Source organism: Semicossyphus pulcher, unplaced genomic scaffold, assembly GCF_022749685.1.
Source record: "Semicossyphus pulcher isolate SPU_LCO1_2020_fin unplaced genomic scaffold, fSemPul1.0.p SCAF_22, whole genome shotgun sequence".
In the NCBI taxonomy this organism is placed as follows: domain Eukaryota; kingdom Metazoa; phylum Chordata; class Actinopteri; order Labriformes; family Labridae; genus Semicossyphus; species Semicossyphus pulcher.
In genome coordinates, this window is record NW_027211696.1 from 13,944,110 (window position 1) to 13,965,277 (window position 21,168).

The 21,168-nt window shown below is 42.5% G+C and overlaps 1 protein-coding gene across 1 annotated transcript; it reads right to left on the minus strand.

Moving 5' to 3' along the window:
* Nucleotides 1-1,955: 1,955 nt before the first annotated feature.
* thbs4b (thrombospondin 4b) lies at nucleotides 1,956-20,526 on the minus strand. The gene is made up of 21 exons (XM_069672937.1): nucleotides 20,333-20,526; nucleotides 17,989-18,239; nucleotides 16,331-16,433; nucleotides 16,073-16,155; nucleotides 15,918-15,969; nucleotides 15,635-15,786; nucleotides 13,351-13,488; nucleotides 13,074-13,151; nucleotides 12,832-12,984; nucleotides 12,635-12,739; nucleotides 12,432-12,539; nucleotides 10,389-10,548; nucleotides 8,172-8,290; nucleotides 7,544-7,596; nucleotides 7,253-7,446; nucleotides 5,963-6,141; nucleotides 4,885-4,933; nucleotides 4,576-4,772; nucleotides 4,259-4,431; nucleotides 2,958-3,097; nucleotides 1,956-2,725 (listed from the first exon to the last, which is right to left on the minus strand). Exons 1-21 carry the CDS (start codon nucleotides 20,349-20,351, stop codon nucleotides 2,688-2,690), a joined length of 2,544 nt encoding a protein of 847 aa, XP_069529038.1. The 5' UTR covers nucleotides 20,352-20,526; the 3' UTR covers nucleotides 1,956-2,687.
* Nucleotides 20,527-21,168: the final 642 nt, after the last annotated feature.

Sequence of the window (21,168 nt, forward strand, 5' to 3'; positions counted from 1 at the left end):
AATAAGTCAGTCGACGGATATTTATGTACAATTTAGGGCTTCTTCATCCAGATTGACAGCAGAGCAAAGCAAATATGTGTGAGACGTTCGGTCTGTTAAGTCCTTAAATCTATTTAAAATGTTATTGGCGTCTGGTTTGACAGTAATTTAAGTTTTGAGCAGCACACAACAAAGCTTGTACAATCGTGTTTTTATCAGTGAAGAAATATTTCCAAAATTTTAAAGACACAGAGATGATTTTACACGCTTTTGTATCGTCACGCCTCGATTACTGTAACGGCCTTTCTACCTGCCTGAGTCAAAGATCCATTGATCGACTTCAAACTTTACAGAACTCAGCTGCCAGGCTTTTAACCAGAACCAAAAAATACGACCACACTCCTGTTTTAGCATCTTTACACTGGCTCCCAGTTAAGATTTTACTGATTACTTTTAAGTCTCTCCATTGCTTTTCTCCCAGCTATATCTCAGACCTTTTAGTACTGTACGAGCCGACACGTACGCTGACATCCTCAGACAGAGGTCTTCTGTGTGTACTGAATGCCAGACTGACGACTAAGGGGGACAGAGCTTTTGCTGCGAGGGCTCCGAAGCTCTGGGACGACCTGCCCGAGGAGGTCAGAGCTGAATCAGTGATCTCTTTTAAGTCCCTTCTTAAGACATACTTTTATCAGCGAGCCTTTCCGGATTGTACTTGAATTTCATTAGGGATGCCCGATATTATCGGCACGTTATCGGTATCGGCCGATATTGGCTTAAAAATGAACTATCGGATATCGGCCAACATGCCGATATCCGCCGATATAATTAACCGATAAAATAATGGGCTGCTGCATACTTGATTAAATGCCCGACCTCGGCGCAATGTCCCCGGCGTGAAGAAGACCTGCGCGGCGCAGCGTGATGATGTCACGTGTGTCTACCTGCAGCATGAGAGAGTTAGAAGCCAAAATGTCCGTGGTGTGGAAGTTTTTCAAAGTGTCTGAAATAGATAGCAAGACTACTATTTGCAATGACTGCTCAGCTTCGGTGATGCGAGGAGGAGCCGAGGCAAAGTCTTTCAACACTACAAACTTGATTAACCATCTCAAGACCCGTCACCCCGACCGTGATAAGAGTATCACCATTATACTGTACGCTAATTCCAATACAGAAGAGAGTTGATGATCTCTGCAATAAGGTGTGCGGGAAAAATATTGGCATCGGTAATCGGCTAAATAAGTTGTAAAATATCGGCATATCGGATATCAGCAAAAAATCCAATATTGTGCATCCCTAAATTTTATCTTTTAGCATTCATTTAAAGGGATTTTATTGGAGTTCTTTTAAATGAATTGTTATTTTAATATCTGCCTTTGATTTTACGACCTGTTTGTTTTGCTTTGCTGCCTCTGTAAAGCACTTTGTAACTTGCTGTAAAGTGCTCTATAAATAAAGGTTATTATCAATTAATGGTTAGTTACATTTATTGAGTTAGAAATATTCCAAACATAGAGCCATGTGTAAAATGCTGTGCTTTTATAGAGTTTACAGGTTCATTTCATCCGTCTGCTCATTCAGAGGTGAGAAATAAAAGAAGGGATTATTTTCTTACCTCTCTGAGTTGAAGATTAATCGCAGCTCTGTTTAGTTAACGAAGGAACAAAGATGTAATCAAAAATCGAGATACACAGGAGTCTCCCTGATGTTATGAGGAACCTGCCGGCCAACGCATCTCAGCTAATCAGGTAGAAGAATGTGCTTATTAGTGAAAGTATTTCCTGCTCAAGCAGAACAGTGGCCTTTGTTTCTAGGGCAGCGTCCGAACAAAAGGAGGAGAGTATGTGCCAGTTTTACAGAGAGGGAAGGATATTTTAGTATTCAAGCAGTCAGCTGATCACATGAACACATGGACACATTTTAGAGGACAAGTGAACTAATCCCGACAGCACATCAGACATCAACACGAGTTTTAATATAATGTAAAGCCCTTTATTTTGACCAGGTTTAAGACTACATTGATATGAAATGATCGACATCTTCAAGACAAGAGATTGAAGTGTAAACAAGATTACACCGAGCTTTAAGTTAATCATCTACAGTAAGTGAGACGAGGCACAGTCCGTTCATCTTCTCCACAAAAGGAGCAAAAGTACACGTCGATAATGGAACAAATACAACCGATGCGTGATAAAAAGGTAGACAAAAATCAATGAGGTTGATTTAAAGCAGATCCTGGTTCCCTTTCAGTTGTTAAAACATATTTATGATACTATTAAAGGCTGAAACCATCCCTGTGTGGGAGCAAAATACTATTTAATAATGACGTTACCTTTATTTTGAAATTCTCTAATGGATATGTATAGCAAGGGGCCACTGGGGCCTCTTGTTTTAACCCTATACATCACTTAATACAAAGCTGATATTACATTATCACCCATGTGCTACGTGGCGTTACGTTATCTTATTGTTACATTTTCTTTCCATGTCATGAAACATTTGGGAGAAGGAAACAGACATGATAATAGGCACATACAGTACAAATCTTGTGGTCATATATGCACAGAAACTGTACACATCAATACAAAGACAGACAGACGCACAAACAGGCATTCGCACTCATACACACACTTACACAACCGCACACAGCATTCTTTGGAGATCTGGTGTCATCATTTGTCTCTGCTTCAGCGTGAGACAACAGAGCACTAATTGCTGAACTCCTGGAAATCCTCTGGGATGGTGTCTGTGGAAGGAAAAGATGCGTATCATGAGTCTACATCCAAAGGAGGCCAAACTTATTCTGTTCATGTCACAATGAGATAAATAATAGTACAAAAAAGTCCCACTTTTAAGACACAAAGAATGTTTAAAAGATATATTTTAAACAGCAGTTAGGACAAGCCTATTATTCCTTTGCATGCCACAACAGTAAGTGATGATATATGAGGGTATTTTCTAATCATGGCTTTTCTTACCATTGCAGCGATATTTCAAATTGGACCAGATGATGTTCTCTTGAGAGAAACAGAACACGCCAAGTCGTCCTCCTCTCATGGTCGTGTCGATAATCACACCAGAGTCGGCCACCAGCTCAGTTCCCTCGTAAAACCGCGCCCTAAACAAAACAAAACTGTTAGCGTATTTTCTGGGTAAAAACATAGAAACAGGAAAACAAAAAAAACGCCATCCAAAAATCTCAAAAGTCTAAAACTAATTTTCTCTACTTTTTTTTAAATTGAAAAAACAAAACAATTACTACTTTAATGTGAGTTGCAGCGACTTCCTGTAGGTAAATTACTGTAGGGTGGCCAGCTAAATTGCCAAATTCACCAAGTGAAAGAAAATAGTATTTCACATAACTCCTTACAGATTGCTTTACTCTTGGGTTTTTCTAGATTAGGGTTCTGTTACATCCAGTGACCAACTGGAAACCTCCATGTCTTTAAGCTAAGCTAAGCTAAGCTAAGCTAACTGTCTGCTGAAGATTCGAGAGTGGTATACCGTATTGGTCCAAACATAAGACGACCTTGATAATAAGATTACCCCCCCTTTTCAAGACACATTTTTTTGGAAACATTTTTTTATAAACAAAAATGTTACCTTCAAATTTAATCATGTTTTCTTTATCTTTTAGATTAAGCCTTTCCAATGACAGCTCTGTTACCATCTGTTAGGTAAGACTGTACGTGGCGGTACAGCTGCCTGTGCGGCGTTTTTGGGGCCGGGGAGGGCAGATTCGGTCCTGGGGGACTTCCAGGAACTAAGGTGCAGAGGGCCGGGCTTGAGAGTGCAGGAAGACAGGGCACGGAGCCATAGGGCTCTCCGCGGCGCTAGGCGGTGCTACGGTGGTCCGTGATCATTTTGGGCTCGCTATTTTCGAACATTACACTCTGTGACAACAATTATCTTAAAATTGTCATCATTACTCCACCTCAGTTGTTGGTTAACTTTGCCAACTTTTGAGGCATTTGTTCCATAGATCACCGCGTCTCTCCATCTTTTATCCCCCTGGTACTGGAGTTGTGAGTGACGGCTGGCCTCTGTCATAAGGGGTACACTCGCTTTACAGACAAGTGGTGCTGTCTGCTGTTGGGAACGTATATTGGCCTTTAAAAGTCTAGACACCGAATATAAGATGATCCCACTTCCTCAGATGTATGTCAAGGGAATAAAATACCCATCTTCTAGTCAGACCAATACGGTATTTCTTCTTAACTCTCTCTGAGTAGGAAAGCGAATATAAAAGACAAGTATCTAGAAGAACGTTTTTTCGTACCTGATGTATCCAACCTGTGGGCGGTGCTGCAGGTACCAGCGGTAGGACACCTTGTCCTTCCAGCCTACATTTCGTGGATCCTTCCACAGCAGACGCACCTGATCGTTTGTGTCTCCTGTGTGCCACAGAGAGTTTCTCAAGTGCTCCCCGGGGCCTGATCTTGACTTCACAGCCTGATGAACAGAGACACAGACGGAGAGAAGTGAGGGATGTGGGAGGTGGAAGCAGACAGAACAGAAAAAATATGTCAGGGTATTTAAAAATAGGATGAGTATGAATCTGCTGCTGGGGATTTACGACATGACTTGTTTGTTCACCTTAAGCTGGATGCCGGGCTCGGCCACAGCTCTGAAAGGTGTTGCCTGCCAGTACGTCTGCTCAGTCTGCTTCCACATCACCACGTAGAAGGAGGACGAGTCCTGGTAGCCAAAGATGAAGCCGGCGTAGTCGTCGTCAGTCACTGTGTTTACGTGAAATGTGCCCTCAAAGTCCACCCCACTGAAGGCAGTGTAACCTGACAACAGAAAGTGGTATCAGTAGATTAGCTATTTATGTTCAGAGTGGGTTTTTTGGTAACCCTGTGTATTTAAATGAATGATATCCAACCCAGGAGATATATCTCTTACCAACAGCAAGTCCTGGGTCACTATTCATGGTCTGAACAATTTCCATTCCCTGTATTAGAAAAATAGAGAGTTGCAAAAGAGGAATCATTTGAAGTTAGGGTTACCTGCAAGCATAAGCCTAATATTTGCACTTTTTAGCTCCATTTTTGGTCTCCACCAACTCCTCAGAGAAATATTTCACTCTTTAGCTGCTAAGGGCCCCAGTATGTTCACTTGCTAGTTTAAAAAATAAATTTTTCCGATTCGTATCAATTCTCATTTGAATGACCCAATATCGATTAATAAAGCCAGAGATCCATCTTTAAAATTATGTGTAGAAACGTGTCTGATCATCCATGTTTCTGAGCGCTCCTGAACGCAGCACGACCCAGCCCATTCCCCCTGAAACACGGCAGTGAGGGAGACATGCCCGGACTTGTTTACTGCACCTACTACGGAGACATCCGTGATCGCTGACGGACTCTTTTTATCGTGTGTGCGTCCATGAATATGTAAGTTAGTTTTGCACTGATGTTTATGTTATTCTCTGTTAGCGTCGGCTTTGACCGTGAGTGTATTTTTGGCGTGTTATACAGTATGCCTTTCCCCGTAACTCTTATTCTCGTGTAGTTTGTGAGATCTCGCGCAAGTTGAACCCCAGTTTGTTTAATCAAAACCATGAGTCAGATGTACAGACTGAAAATCTGAAACTGGACAAAAAGTTCATAAGCTGTCTAATTCATAAAATTGTTAATATTTTGCTGACTGCTGTGTGTTTGTCATGTTAAATAAAAAGAACATGATGTTACTTCTACCACTAGAGGTGCATTGATATTGTAACTGAAATACTGAAATAATCGGGACCTTGTGAATTGAATTGAGAAATCCTTATCGATATCCAGTCCTATTGCTAACTGTGTCTGTTTAAGGGAATAAGGTAGTGTAGAGTGGCAGGGAACCTAACAGAAAAGTTAGCTGGACGGCTAATCAGTGAGCTAACACTCCTTTTTTTAATCTCTAAAAAGCTGCAGAGTGCAGTGATATTACTCTGAAGGTTCTTAGCTGTGAGTGACACACCTCACAGTACAAGGTGCCTCACCTGGTTCAAAACAACCCAGTTGGGGTCAATCTGGGCGTCGCCCTCGGGGTCCAGCACCACCGTCTGATAGGCCCTGAAGTCAGTCAAGGTAACCTCAGCGTTCTCAGGACAGTTATCAATCCTGTCAATCACTTTGTCCTGGTCGAAGTCAGACTCGCACACATCTCCAACGCCGTCATCTAAGAGACAACAGAGATTTAAAATTTAGAATTAGAACATCTCAATAAAGTCAGAAAGAAAGTGGATTGTTGTTTCATGAGTGTAGGCTGTGTTTCATCAGTATGCAAAGTGATCCTGTCCTTTCATTCCTTTTAGAAGCGGTGTGTTTTCTGCCTCGTCACGACTTAGTCTGGCTTTAACAAAAATGTCATAAAGGCGGGTCTGCAAAGGAAATTGATGTCTCTTTTTGAGAAGCTGCAGAGCTGCAAGAACTGAATACAAAACATCCCAATTATGCTGCCAACGTGTAAAAAAAAAAAAGTCCTTTCTTAGGGGGCTATTCACATTTTACCAGGAGAACAAGGCTATTTGTTGCATTTTGATGGGATGTATTGAAGTTTACTGTTATCAGCGCCCTGCTGCGTGACTGCGCTTTTCAGAACTACAAATTGCTTTGCTGCATTTGCAATGCTAAGGAGTTGTTTCTTATAATATGTCACATGCAGCTCTGAATCTGCCCAAAGATATGGATTAATAAATGGAAGGAAATAATGTTTTTCCTTCATATTGGAGTCTAGGAGCACTAATAAGACCGACTGTACTGAAGCTGCCACATCCAAAAGGTCACAAAATTGGTGGTTGTCAGCATAAAAACCTCATTCTGTGCTGCTGATGCTCAAATACATAAAAGTTCAGCGCAATTTGGCCATCGGGATTCATTTTAAAGCTCAAAATAAAAATGATTCTTCCCACATAAGGGAAGACGATAGGGCTTATTATTGTTCTCTACATGGGGCTTTGGCATTGGATTACTCAAAACTCTTCACAGTAGAAGTACGAATATTATTTGTGCTTGTAGTGTAAGAAGTACTTAGTCTGAAAATATTATGTCCATGTACTACTTATGGAAGAAATTGCTTTATTCCAATGTCAAAGTCAGACAAGAAGACAAATGTCCATTTGTTCAGTGTGCTCAGTCATGCTCATTTTTCTATCACCCTCAAGGTCTCTCAGCTTTACGTCACTGAACTCCCCGAATGCCAACACAAACAACCCACTTGGCCCTGGATCCGCATGTCGACATGAATCTGCTGCATATGAAAGTGCTTTACAAACGAGACTAATGCTCACTGTTGTCGTCAGTCTGGTCCGTGTTCGGCACCAGCCGGCAGTTGTCCGGCCCCGGCGGCAGGATGTCAGGGATCCCGTCGTTGTCGTCGTCATCGTCGCACTCGTCACCCATCCCGTCTTTGTCGGTGTCCAGCTGGGAGCTGTTGATTACGTGTGGGCAGTTATCCTTGGTATCCTGGTGACCGTCGCCATCGCTGCAGGGGAAGTGACAGGATCACATGACGTAAATAAAGAATGTATTGATAGTATAATTGGAAGGAGGCAACATAGAAACTGTGGTGGAATTATTACCTGTCTTGGTTTGTGTCACAAGAGTCTCCAACGAGGTCATTGTCGACATCGGACTGAAGGAAGAGCAGAGAGTTGACTAAAAGAGCCATTTTCAGATTCTCTGTTTTAAGGGGGCGGGGGTATTATGCTGTTTTCATGCTTCATATTTCACCTGTGGAGTAGCTTAGCATGATTTACAGTTAAAGAAACTCATCATTTTTCTCACACTGGTGCTCTGTGCAGGCCCTCGTACAGCCTCGGCCTGAAATGTCAGCTCTGTCCCTTTAAGGAACGCCGCACCTACAAGCCCGCTTTCGTCTGATTGGCTAACTCTCAAAAGCCTGCTGAGTGCACGTCACAAAGGGCAGCGTGTAGAAAAAACTGTGTGAAACCTGGCGTTCACAGCAGCCTGCCAACTGAGCTGAGAAGCCTGGGGATTACTCCAACATACTTTTACCTACAGATTTGAAACTTCACCCACGTTTAGTCTGGACATCCAACATTGTACCATGTGAAACAGCATAATACCCCCTCTTTCAGTAAAAGTACTAATATAACAACTACAACTACTTGTTTCTTGGTAAAATGACCCCAGTGAGTACCCTCGCCCCCAGAAGCACAGCTCTCCATCTCTCTGGCTCAGACTGACCTGGTTGGGGTTGGGTATGTCGGGGCAGCTGTCGCAGGCGTCTCCCACTCCGTCTCCATCCCGGTCCAGCTGGTCTCTGTTCTGAACTCGCTGACAATTGTCCAGAAAGTTCTTCAGGCCTGCTCGCCAATAAACAAAGAGACATGGTTAGTATTATTAAGCACTCAGACTGAGTCCTTTTCAGCAGTAAATATCGAGAATATTAACCCTAGTAGATTACACACTGTTTTTATTTGACTTATTCCCAACTTTGGTTCACAGGAGGAACACACAGGATTTTGTGATGATTACCTAGAAACAATTTTCACGTTAAATTTCAGTTGTACAGATTTTCTACTTCCATCCATCCTTCCATCCATTAACTATACTGCTTATCCTGTTCAGAGTCGCGGGGGCCAGAGCCTATCCCAGTTGTCATTGGGCGAGAGGCAGGGTACACCCTGGACTGGTCGGCAGTCAATCACAGGGCTGACACACAGCAACAACCTTTCACGCTCCCATTCACACCTACGGGCAAAATTCTAAAGTCACCAATGAATCTAGTCTCCATTTGCCCTCCAGGCAGGGACGTGGATTTCTGGGAAGACAAGTGTTCTGGTTTCCGTTTGTACTCCGCTCGTAGTCTGAGTAATATTGACCAATCGCGTCTATGCAGGAAAAATAGTCTGTGTGGGGAGCAAAAGCAGGTGGAACGTAATCCCGGCTCCCATCAGCGTCATCTGATGATAATTTAGCTTCTTATTAATCTGTATAAACAGACATCTGTAAGTTTAGCTAACAATCTGCTCTAGATGTAAAATTCAACTTGAGATAAATTCCCTTAATGCAGTGTGACGAAAGCTGGTCAGCGTTCAGATTTCCTGACTTCCTCGAATGCATCAGAAATTATCGATCCGACCTCTGTTCAACAAACGAGCATTTCAAAAGTAGTTTTCTTCTCCTCTTGAGGACAGAGCTGACAAAACTTCATTTTTACTTTTTACTAATCTGCGTCATATCTGAAATTTCGGCAAAGGTAAGACCCGTCAATTAAAGTAAATCACAAGAAAAACAGTTTCTTTTTCTGTAACAATGCAGCACGCGGAAAAGGAAGTCTGGAAGTTGCCTATGCTGTTCACCGTTGTCCCCAGAGGCTATAGCGGATAGGATCCGAGATCGCCAATGAACCTAACGAGCATGTCTTTGGACTGTGGGAGGAAGCGGGAGTACCCGGCGGGACCCCATGCACGCACACAGGGAGAACATGCAAACCCCACACAGAGAGGCCCATTTTGTCCGAACCAGGGTTCAAACCAAGAACCTTCCAGCTGTAAGGTGCTAACCACTGGCCCACTGTGCAGCCCAGATTTTCTACTTCTCTTATTTAATATTGTAATATGTAATATTTTTCTCTTACTTTATCAACCTTCCAATTATTTATGTGAAGACCTTCTAAGAAAAGAAACCATGTTACTGTGAAAATACAGATGTTGCCAAAATGGGATGATGGTTACTTGGATAGAATCTTTAGATGTTTACTAAATCAGTGTATTTGCATTAAGTTCTGAATTCAAAGTGTTGTATAACAGCATGCAAGATGATCTTACTTCACACCATTTACTTTACAAACACGCCCACATTGAGCAATTTGTATGTAATGAAGAAACACAAATCCAAATTAAGACATTTTACCCCTTTTTTGATCTGCTGCACACATAAATGGCTTGTCATTTGTGTTTACACCACTGGGTTGCACTGTTGCATTTCCTATGCAGGCGAACTCCACTTTGTGTTCAGATGATATTCTCATTCATCGCATGGAGGCAGCAGCAGCACCACAAATGCAGAAAGGTCAAGCGGCAGCGATAAGGAAAAGCTATCTTCTCTCCTGTGGGGCTTTTTGAGGTGTAATCACGCTGCTGGATGATCAAAGCTTGTGTTCGCTCCGGGGTCAGACTGCTGTTGGCCTCTGCTTCTTTTTTTTCTTCTTCTCTGCAGTGCTGTTTCTCATGCCTCAGCTGGCTCTTAAAAGCATCCTTACACACTGATATATTGCTACAACATGATTTAGAGAGAGCTGTAAACTACCTCTGCATGAGCGTAATTCTTGTATTATTAAACGTAGGGTGGTAATGTGAAGGAGAGAACAGACTAACAAATCATAACACTGAGTGCCTTCAGTGATGCTGGTTATATAAGCATTAACGTCAGTGTTAGTGATGTCATTTCTCTCCATACCATCTCCGTCCATGTCGTCATCGCAGGCGTCCCCTTTGCCGTCACTGTCGGTGTCCCTCTGGTCAGGGTTCTCCACCATGCGGCAGTTATCGCAGGCATCGCCGTGGCTGTCCTTGTCACTGTTCCTCTGGTCCAAGTTGGGCTTCAACCAGCAGTTGTCCTGAGACACGCAGAGAACACAGAGGCCTCATTCACAGCGCGAGTGTCTCAGTGAGTGCACTTGTGTGATTATCGATGCACATGCGATGAAAACAATTGCTGATCAGTGAAGAACTGTTAAACTGATGACAACATTTGAGAGTTTTATAAGAAGATTGACACCACATCTGGATCCAGCAGCAGGTTAGCCTAGCTTAGCACAAAGACTGAAAATGGAGTACTAGCCTGGCTCTGTTTGAAGGTATCAAAACCCAGCCGCCCTGTCCCTTTAAACCTCATAAATTGCCATGTTATATCTTGTTTTTGAACGTACTGTGTTTTTACTGGAGAAAACTAGAGGTTCTATGACTTTAGATTTCTTTGCGGGGTGCAGTGACTTCCTGGAATTGTGTTTTTACCTTGAAGCCACGAGGCAACCCTCACTGGAGAAACAACCCTGGACATATCCCCTTTTAAATTGCTGTTTTTACACTTTGGTTTTGGTAGAGAAGAAGTTTCCTTCAGTAAGAGCCGACCTAGTTGTTTCCCCATCTTTACAGTCTTTAGGCTAAGCTAAGCTAACAGTACAGCCTAGACAGGGCACCTCACCTTGGCTCTGCCTTCCCTGTCTTCTTTCTCACACGCCTCTCTCTACAAACTCTCCTCTCTATCCTTCTCTCTCTATTTTTTCTCTTGTGTGTTTAATTCAAATGTGGCAGCCAGTAGAAGCCATGTGGTAGGGTAGATCGTATCAGCGTCATCAATACCTGGAGCATGCACGAACGGAGCCTGTGTCTGTTGAAGTTGGCAATGCTGCTTGGGTTGAGGTGGTAGGTTAATTATAAGTATTAGGATAAGGGAACAAGGGGAGGGGTTATCCACTGAGCACTTATCCTCATCATTAGAGCACAAGTATCTTGTGTTTCAAATTAGAAACAGGCTTCAGTAGATATAAGAGTAGTCTTCTGCAGTGTTGCCAGATTGGGCGAGTTTCCGCTGCTTCTGTCAACATTTGGCGGAGTTTTTGAACACCGAACAAGCCGTCATTTTATGATCAAAAACAAAGATCTCATGGTTTCCACTCACTGTTTACAGATTTGATTGACATGAGTTGTATTTAATCTTATGAATAAAGGAGGACCTATTTACTTTGACGTCATTATCTTTTTACATTTCTTAAATCCGAAGCATCAATTTAAGTACATTTTATTAATTATCAATGTCTAAATTATGCGTAATTTTAATATTTTTGGTGCATTTAATGTCATATTCATTCATTTATTTTTGATTTGGGTAGTTTCATTCTCCAATAATCCTATAGTTTTTAAATAGCTTGGATTTTGGTGTCACATTTCATGGCAGTATTTGATCACTTTATTGTGGTTTGGCCACGATGCCAGACGCCACTAACTGCACTCTTTTCGGGTTGCGATATAGCATATTTATCTAACATTTTATCTTTGGTTATTTGATGCAGATATGAAAGTTTATATGCTTATGATCTGTTTTCTATTGCATGTTTTACACAGGTTTCTGGCAAGGTTATGACTAGGTCTGTTTTTTATTGGGCTGGAAACTGTCAATCAGATCTAGCAACACTGGTCTTCCTATTGCACTCTCAATGGAATAGCTTTTGTTTCATATAGGTTGGATGCTTCCTTCATCAATAGATTTAGGGTTAGTGATAAGGCTTCCTCAGTCTGTTAGCTATCTTTGCAGTTCTTATGCTAAGCTAATTTGGCAGAAACCAAATAAGAAGAATAATGTGACATTAAGAAATAAGAATATATTCTGTAATAATCTGATCTATATTTCTTATGACTTTCATAAAGTTAAAATATTTCTTGGTTGCAACATAAGCAATAATCATCAGAAGCAGACATTCATTAGAACACGCCCACCAACCTGCTCGTTCGGTATGCCGTCACCATCTGCATCCTCATCACAGGTGTCTCCTTTACCGTCCCTGTCTGCGTCCTCTTGGCCAGAGTTAGGAACGAAGACGCAGTTATCCTGTGAGGGGGATGTTATAGTTAGAAAAAATGGGAGAAAAAAGTCTGGTCTATTACAGCAAATACATTTTTTTGGACAATTTACACCTTCATTACCTTTTTACAGTTTGCATCTTTACACTTCAGTTTCTCGTCTGGGTATCCGTCGATGTCGGTATCTTTCCCACACAGGTATCCGTTACCTGCCCAGCCGATTCCACACTGACGAGACAAATTAAACTCTTCAGAATCCAGGAAAGTATCTGGAAATGCCATCGTGTGCAGGTCATATATAAAAGTGAGTAAAACCCTACCTGACAAGAAATAGACCCGTCCCTCTCTACAGCGCACAGGGCGTTGATATCACAGGGGTTAGTCAGGCTGTTCCCGCAGCTGATCTCTGGCTTACATCCCTTGACCTGGTCGCCTGAGAAACCTGTCTTACAGGTGCCGCAGTGGTAGGAGCCCTGTGCAGGAAGGAGGCAATTTGAAAGCCATGCAAAGGAAATAATTGTCTTGCATAATACGTGTAGTGTTTTATTTACAGTAGTCTTACCACAGAGTTGTGACAGATTGAGTTGGCGGTGCAGCCTCCGTTGTTCGGTCCTTTGCATTCATCGACGTCGTCACAGATCTGAATTGGGCACAATGATAAATGTAAGACGTGAAATTATCCAAGTGTTTGTTTTTATGACCACATCCTCCACATTTTCCTATCCTCTTTTTTCCTGCCCCCACTTAAATATCATTCCTGGTACAGAGTACAGCGTTATTTGAATGCATCCCTTTTCACAATCCACTCAATCTGCGTCCTCTGTATTCCATCCACTCACCTGTTTGTTGGTCTGTGCGAACAAAACGCCCACACCCTCCACTGCCAGGCCGGAGTAGCCCAGCGGACAGATGTCACAGCGGTACCCCGGGGCGGTGTTCACGCACTTCACTCCGGGGAAGCAGGGGTTAAACTGGCACTGCAGGAAAGGGAGCACACGAGCTCTGGTGAAGCTTCAGAATGTGTCTGGTTCCTACAGGGAGACTACCCCGAAAGCTTTTAGGTCTGATGACATTTTTGCTCATGCAAAAACAGAGAACGCTGAAGGGGCCAGTGCTCAGAAGAAGGGTCAGCGCTAACAGGAATAGACAGACAGGCAAACACACACACACACACACACACACACACACATCCTTGTACTTCTATGCTCATGAGGATCTCTTTGACAATGTCTTAACTTTACCTTGACTTTAACTTTTACCTGCAGAGTTCATTCTGAACCCAATTATACCTTCTTATTTCTGTTAAGCACCTCTGGGCCCTTTGAGCCACTGTGATGATTCCATCGCCAGATTAATTTCTAATGGCAAAAATACTGATGACATTTTCAAATACAAGCCACCTGGAAAAACTCTGATTAATTACATATATAGATATATGTCTCAGAACTCAATATTTGACTTTTAAACGGTCCAAGACTCACTGAGGACTAGATCAATATGCTATAGTCATGCTCTGTGTGTCCAAAAAGACCAGCCAAGATAGCAGACCTGTTTCATTGACACACTGACATCAGCTTGGCCCTTTAATCATTCATAAATAGATACGAATATAAAATGTTGAGATGTCTTTCAATGCCTCTCACACTCAGCTCATTCCTCAGCTCATGGTCTGATTATAAGAAGGTCATATCTTATTAGGACGCTACTTAGCCCATTTATTAGTTATGTCCGTATTTAAAGCTCCTGTGAGGAGTTTTTCACTGGTTATGAAACAGACTGAAATTAATTCTGATGACTCTATATGACCTACAAAAGCAAACCAGACCATTATCGACACATTGATTATTTCTATATAATTAGTTTAATGCCTGAAACTGCTGGCAGGGGGGTAGGTGTCAGACGAAGCGATTAACTGCACGCTGCCTTTGTTTACATTTTCCAGAGCACCAATCTAAAGTGAGTGATACATTTGACTGTTAAAGAAAGCAGGATGAGATCTTTTGTTAAAAACCACCACTTCAGCATGCATAGGACAAAATCAGAAAAGAGACAAGAGTTAAGCTTTGTCCACAGGGGGCGCCAAAATCAACGCAAACCGAAAGTTCCTCACAGGAGCTTTAAGCACAAACGTTTTAACCCAGGCTGGTTTTTGCAGAGGATTTAGGATAGTGCGACTTGATATAAAAAGATGTTAAATGCAACATTGTCTCAAATGAAACAACAGCCGACCTCAATTCGTGTCTTATAAGGTTGCATTGTTGATACAAAGATTCTGAGCTTGAATGGGCCGACATAAGAAATATAAATCCTATCTCTTTGGCACTGAGAAAATAAACTGAATAGGTTCGCTGCAAACTGCGATCACTATATTACTGCATACAAATCAATGTGATTCCTGGCCGGGTGTCTGTGTTCCATGCTATTCCTCCTCCTTTGCGCCACCTCATTTCCCGTCACCTCTCTGCTGCCTAGTTCTGAATGAAACACTTAAATAACACCATCCAAATTAAATAATACTAACTCCAGGCCCAGTTTACTGGTTTGTCAACACAGTGGGGGAGTTTCTGTGTGGAAATATGCCAGTTTTTTTTCTGAAGAGAGCAACAGCCTCAGGCCCTGATGGTTCCCTGGTGAGGAATGAACAAATTTGCTCTCTTTCCACCCTCCATCACAAACCTAAATATCCTCTTTTTGGTATTAAATTGACAAAATGTTGGCGGTTGGACCCACACTGCCACCTTGCTGTTTGATCAGCACATTCATTGCAATACTTTCCATTTATTTTATATAATAAATGATAAAAATAAATAGGATACTCCTAATTTATACATGTTTATAAGCCAAATGAATGCCTGAGGTGTGTGCTGTAGCTCAAGGACGCCCTTGAGGCATTCTTTCAGTTTACACTGGAGGCAGGGGAGGATTTAACAAGCTGTTAGTTTAATATGTTTTTCATCTGGATCCAAAACCAGGATAGGAAACTTTAACTGCATCTGATTATACTGTAACTGCCAACTTTTAACCTAACTGTAGCGTTTCTAGCCTTTAATAGACGAATTAAACAAAAGTGTCTTTACTCTGTCGGTCTTAAACTCCTACTGATTCTTGCAGGAGTAGCCTTACCTCATCCACATCATCACAGTTGAAACCATCCCCGGTGTACCCGTCAGGACACGGTCCACACTCGACCCCGTCCGCCGTCTCTATGCACATATCGTCACGGAAACACACACCCGAGGCACACCTTGGTTTCACCACCTCCGTCCCGCCAAGACCTTTAAACAACACAGAAATAAAGCCTATTAATTTATAATTTCCTAATGGATTTTGCTTGTTAAGACAAAAATAGCTCTTTAGTGTCAAATATCCTGCAGAGCGACATGACTGTTATTGGACGTGATCTTACCGCAGGCCTGACACTCTGAGATGGTGTTTCTGAGAAATGAGGTCTCTTTGACCTGCGAAAGGTCAAACATAAACAAGTTTATAAGCTGTCAGGGAGGTCAGCGGGGGAGGAAGCAGGGATTAAGTGGCCTCAGAGGGACTGTTAGGGGTAGTTACCTGCTGAATGAGGACGTCTTTTAGCTCATTTATCACCTTGGTTAACTCCAGCATTTGATTGGACAGCTGCTTCGTGTTGACCCCTAAGAGAAAGGGACTGTTATTTGGTTTGACTCAAGCAGAGGTGGGGGATTCTCTGAGCCTGCTCTCAAGTCACACTGACAAACACTGACTGTTGTTTTCCAACTGCTGGGGTTGTTTTCCTGGGAAACATTTGGTCATCTCTGTGGGTGTTTACTGTCACAGGAGGACTCTTACCCAGACTCTGGACGGAGTCTCTTTGTTGGAAGTGGCAGTCTTGAATGGAAGCAACATTCTCAAAGGAGTCCCCGACCACCAGCTTGAGCTCATCCAAACTCTCCTGTGAGAAGTCAAAGTGGGTGATTTAACCAGTTGGAAACAACTGTATCCATTATTCAGACAGAAACCTTCATTATTCAGTCCTTCCAGGAACTTCCTGGCTCTTTCGGGGGGGTTGTGGGGACCTGATTTCATGGCTGCTTTATAAAGAGTTCCAAGGCAAGCTGTGACGTTTCGAGGCAATTTTTTTCCCATGAAATTGCTAGAGCATATTAGGGATAGACCGATTATCGGCCGGGGCGATTATCGGCGCCGATATTCGGCATTTTTACGCATATCGGCATCAGCCTTTTTTTTTTTTTTTTTTTTTTTAATCCAATGGCCGATAAGAGATCAATTTAAAACTGGGTTATTTTGGCTCTGATGCAATCGCACCTCTCTGTCTGCAGTCACTACTCTGTCTCCAGCTTAAAATCTTTGTTTTATTTACTTAATAAAACTTCAGGAAGTTATTTATTTATTTATTTAATTTTTCAGTTAACTTTATAAGAGATGCTGCTGACCCTGGGAACTCCCTGCGCTTTTTGTTTGTTTGTTTAATAAACATATGCTTAAAGGCATTTAAACAAAGTTAAGTGTTGGAGTTTGTAATATTCAAAATTTTGACGCCAACATTTTCACTTTTACTGCAAATGAATATCGGCTCCAAATATCGGTTATCGGCCTCCTTGACTACTAATAATCAGTATCGGCCCTGAAAAAACCATATCGGTCTATCTCTAGAGCATATGCATATTGCAAAATGAGTCACCATGTGGAGAGGGTTAAGAGTCACCTTACTAAAAAAAGGCTATGAATAAATAAGTTCAAACAGAATATGCTTTATATGTAGGTAAAGAAGTGCACCTGGGAAGTTCTCCTTAAAGCATCTTTTTTAAGCTCCAATATTTGCAAAATTACTTTTATAAGCAAAAAAATGATGAAGTACAGAGACTTCTGATAAATGTCAGCGATATATCTCGTGTTCAAAGGAGAAGCTAAACAGCTAGCAAAACCATCGCAAAGAGACGAGGGGATTACTATCTGTCTGGGAAATGACAGTTTAGGACACAGCCTTTGTTTGGACAACAGACTCAACACAATGCATCATGGGATATGGGATGGCTAAGTAGATGGCTAAACAAAGAAGACATGGGGTATTGGATTTATTATTATGGATTTCCTGTTGAGAGTCACAGTAGTTCGAGGCTGGATTAGAAAGCATCCGAGAGAGAGGCGATCGCACCGGAGCACAGCTGCTTGCTTCACAGCAGAAAGTCCCTGAGTCCCTAACATGCAGCTTTGCAAAGATATCAAAGATACATTAAACATTACGCTCTGATATTGTATAGGATACTACGTACCTCAGGGGATTATTATTCTGACTATCAAAGAAGTGACGTACATACGGACGCACGCAAAGGAAATAGGACGACACATTTGAGGAAAAGTTGCATCGATTGGAAAAAAAACCCAAGGTCGCACAGAATGCATCGGGATTGGTTGACTTGGCGTTAATTGTGATTGCGATTTAGGATTAACTGGAGGGATTGATTTTTCCACACAAATTGGGTTACCTGCTCTCTGGCCTGAAAGGTCTTCAGCTCCACCGTACCGTAACCTGCCGGTAACCCCTGGAAGGCAGCCGGGAGATCCCTGACCGTCTCCACCAGCCTGCAGTCCAGATGCAGCTCCACCCCGCCCGGCGTCTGCTGCTGCAGCCCCTTCAGGTGGAACAACAGTCGGTGCTGTTGGCCGTCTGCCAGCACCAGGTTGTTGAAGGTTACCGAGCTCATCCTCTTGTCACTCCGCAGGTAGCGCAACACAGCTTTGACAGGACACAGCCGGGGAGAGAGGAGGCGATGGTAGGAGAGAGGAGATAGAAGAGAGAGGATTTAGAGGAGGATGCGTTTACTGTTAAAGGTGGATTCATCTAAATTACAACAAGACTTAAGAGTCTGCAGCGTCACTGGCGGCTCTGTGGGGATGAATGAAGGCACAGTGGGTGCTCTGGTCCAACTCAATACAATGAAGATGATAAATTAAATACTTTTGTTCATGTGAATAATTACCTTGTCTTTAGCACTGGCTCGCCTAGCTGCGACCGCCTTTTTATCAGAAACTACTGAAAAAATAGTCCCAATGAAAACTTTTCTTGGAATACACAAAGAACCGGGAACCTAAGTCTACAAAAATGTTGACAAAAGCCAGCAGAACATGCTGAAGCCATTTGAGGATACGGTAAACAGTGAGGACTTTACAAGCTGTGAAAACAGGAAATTAAAAGAAAACTACAGGAAGTAATTAATAAAAGAAGAAAGCCTACTCAGGCCTATCATGGAGGCAATCTGGAGCCAACCTGGTGCTTTTACTGTGAAAGAACCCACAAATCATTCAGCCTTAGTTGTACAGACGGGGTTTTTTCATGTATAGTAGTGAAGAGTTGTTGCCTTCAAAGTTCTTTAAATGTTTCTGATGCTGAAAGCAAAACACTCTAAATTCCAATCACCACCATTGTACTGGGTTGGAGGCAGAGATCTCTACCTGCAAGACTAGAACAGTAGTCAAAACTAGAGAATAGATCTGAGAGAGAGAAACCTCCATTGATAACTTGGTTTTGGATGGAAGGGGATAGAAATTGAGACGAACAAGGTGTAAACAATGTACCTAGCAATCAGTATTTATGTGTGTAAATGATGATTTAACGTTGACTTCTTTACATCATCTACTTAACTGGCTTCAAGTGTGTAACGTAAGCCATACCCAGTGAGCACAGTGAGGTTTAAAACAAGGTTGAATCAGGTCTGAACATCTAAGACCTCATTTCAACCAATTTATAACCGGCTAAAATACAGTTACGACGTCATCGTGTCGGCAACACATTTTAAGTTTTATAGTTTTGATCATTTGTTCATTTAAGCATTGAAAAGGTGACGAAAGTGATGATTGTAGCAGCTTTCTTCAAAATCATTTTGCCTTGGTTGGTGAAATCCAGTCTACACAAAGACTTAATTTCAACTCATTTTATTTTTCATACAAAAATCGTAAATACGGTGCTTTCTGGGCTGTGTGATGTTAACAAGAAGGTTCAAGAGACTTTGTAAAGGAAGCCCTGTTACACAGAAGAAGAAAAAAGCCTGGGGCGGTAACGGCAACAACCCCTGGATGGTGACGTATTTGATTAATACCTGACGGAAAAATCACGACTTCTGAAAGCTTCGGTGGCCGATGGTGATGAGTGCCATGTAATCAAAAATGTTTCCGTTGGCGACTGTGACGCGCTGCTCACTTATTCAACAATTTTAGCCGCTATATAACTTTGAAATTACCGTCGATATGCGTGTGAAAGCCTAACCGAACTATGGCTGTATCACAACTTTAACCACGTCTTCCAAGTTTGATGACGGTAATCCCGTTGCGGATATTCTCCATTGGTTACGTACGGTATGTCACAAAGGAGTCATTGTCAATCAAACTATTCTGTCTTTTTGGTAGGACCCTGTTTAACCTCTGTTTTGGTCTCCTCACCCACTGCTGAGGGAAATATCCACCACTAAACGCTCCAATATGCGTACCAACAAGTCATTAACTGTATACGTCTGCTGCTTGGTGGTCGGCAGGTGTACGGTTGGTTTCCAAGACGTTTTTTATGACTAAAAAACAGCTGCATGTTGTTCCTGGAAACAATGTTAAAAAGGCGGTGTGAATAAAACAATAAAGTTGTAGGCTTTAAAATCAAACCAATGAGCCGGAAGTTGATAAAACCTCCGTATAACTTCAGAGTGCTGCAGGGTCTTGTGTTATTCTCTGTTGGTTCGTCACTATAAACGACCCCTTTCACTTTAAACACAGCCGTTCAAACCAGTGTTGATGTAGAAATATTTATCAGAGCAGCTTCGATGTTCTTTGATGTTCTCCTACCTCTGTTGAGCTTCCCCATCACGGTGAACTCAAAGTACTTGCTGTTGTCCCTGGGGTTGTACAGGCCGAACACGGTGGTTCCGGTCTTGGGCTGCAGCTTGAAGGAGGTGAGGATGAAAGCCTCGTTCACTCCCTGCTCGGCCAGACCCCCCTGCAGCAGGTCTGGCAGGCAGTCGGGCGAGGTGAGCAGATCATAGACTGTTGATAGATATGGGAAAGGGAGAGATTTTACAGCACTTGAGTAATGGATGGTGAGATGTGAATATTTACAACCTGCAGCCACGCTTGGATCCCAGAGTAAACGCATACTGAGTCGCCCAGAAGATTGGGATGTTGACCCAGTGTTTGATGCTCGTGCAGCACAAAACTTGGCAGGCAGAGTTGGCTCTGAAAAATCACAATCGTGGGTTTTGAGGCAAAACAGAGTAGCAGTTAGTTGTACTCTGTTATCATTATTATTATTATTATTTGTTTGCGCCACCACAAAACTGTTCGCCTGATAAAACTCACGTGAGCCCTCAAATTGTTCCCAGAGGTGGAATTTAGACATAACCACTGACAGGCTGCTTAGTGGGAGTGAAATGCCAGAGAGAGACGGCGTACACTTTCGCTCATGGTTAGACTCTCCTTTTTTAATAAAGTGACTTGGGAGCTGGGCAGGCTACAAGAGGATGTGCTGTGAATCTCTAGTCTGCCATCTGCTCGCATCATGAATGCACAAGTAGCCTGAAAGCAGTCAGCGAGGTCCGCCTGTCGTGAGGGAGTAAAATTGCTCCCAAATGCTCCCAGAAATTGGCCGTTGTCAGCCAAGATTGCGAAGCATGATCCCCAGATGA

Bases quoted from the DNA above. Each gene is read 5' to 3' on its own strand.
- thbs4b (XM_069672937.1), bottom strand. The intron at 8,291-10,388 runs GTATGGAGAGAA...ATTGGCGAGCAG, and splicing joins TGACGACATGGACGGAGATG to GCCTGAAGAACTTTCTGGAC. The intron at 7,447-7,543 runs GTAATAATTCCA...CTTCCCCTGCAG, and splicing joins TGTGACACAAACCAAGACAG to CGATGGCGACGGTCACCAGG.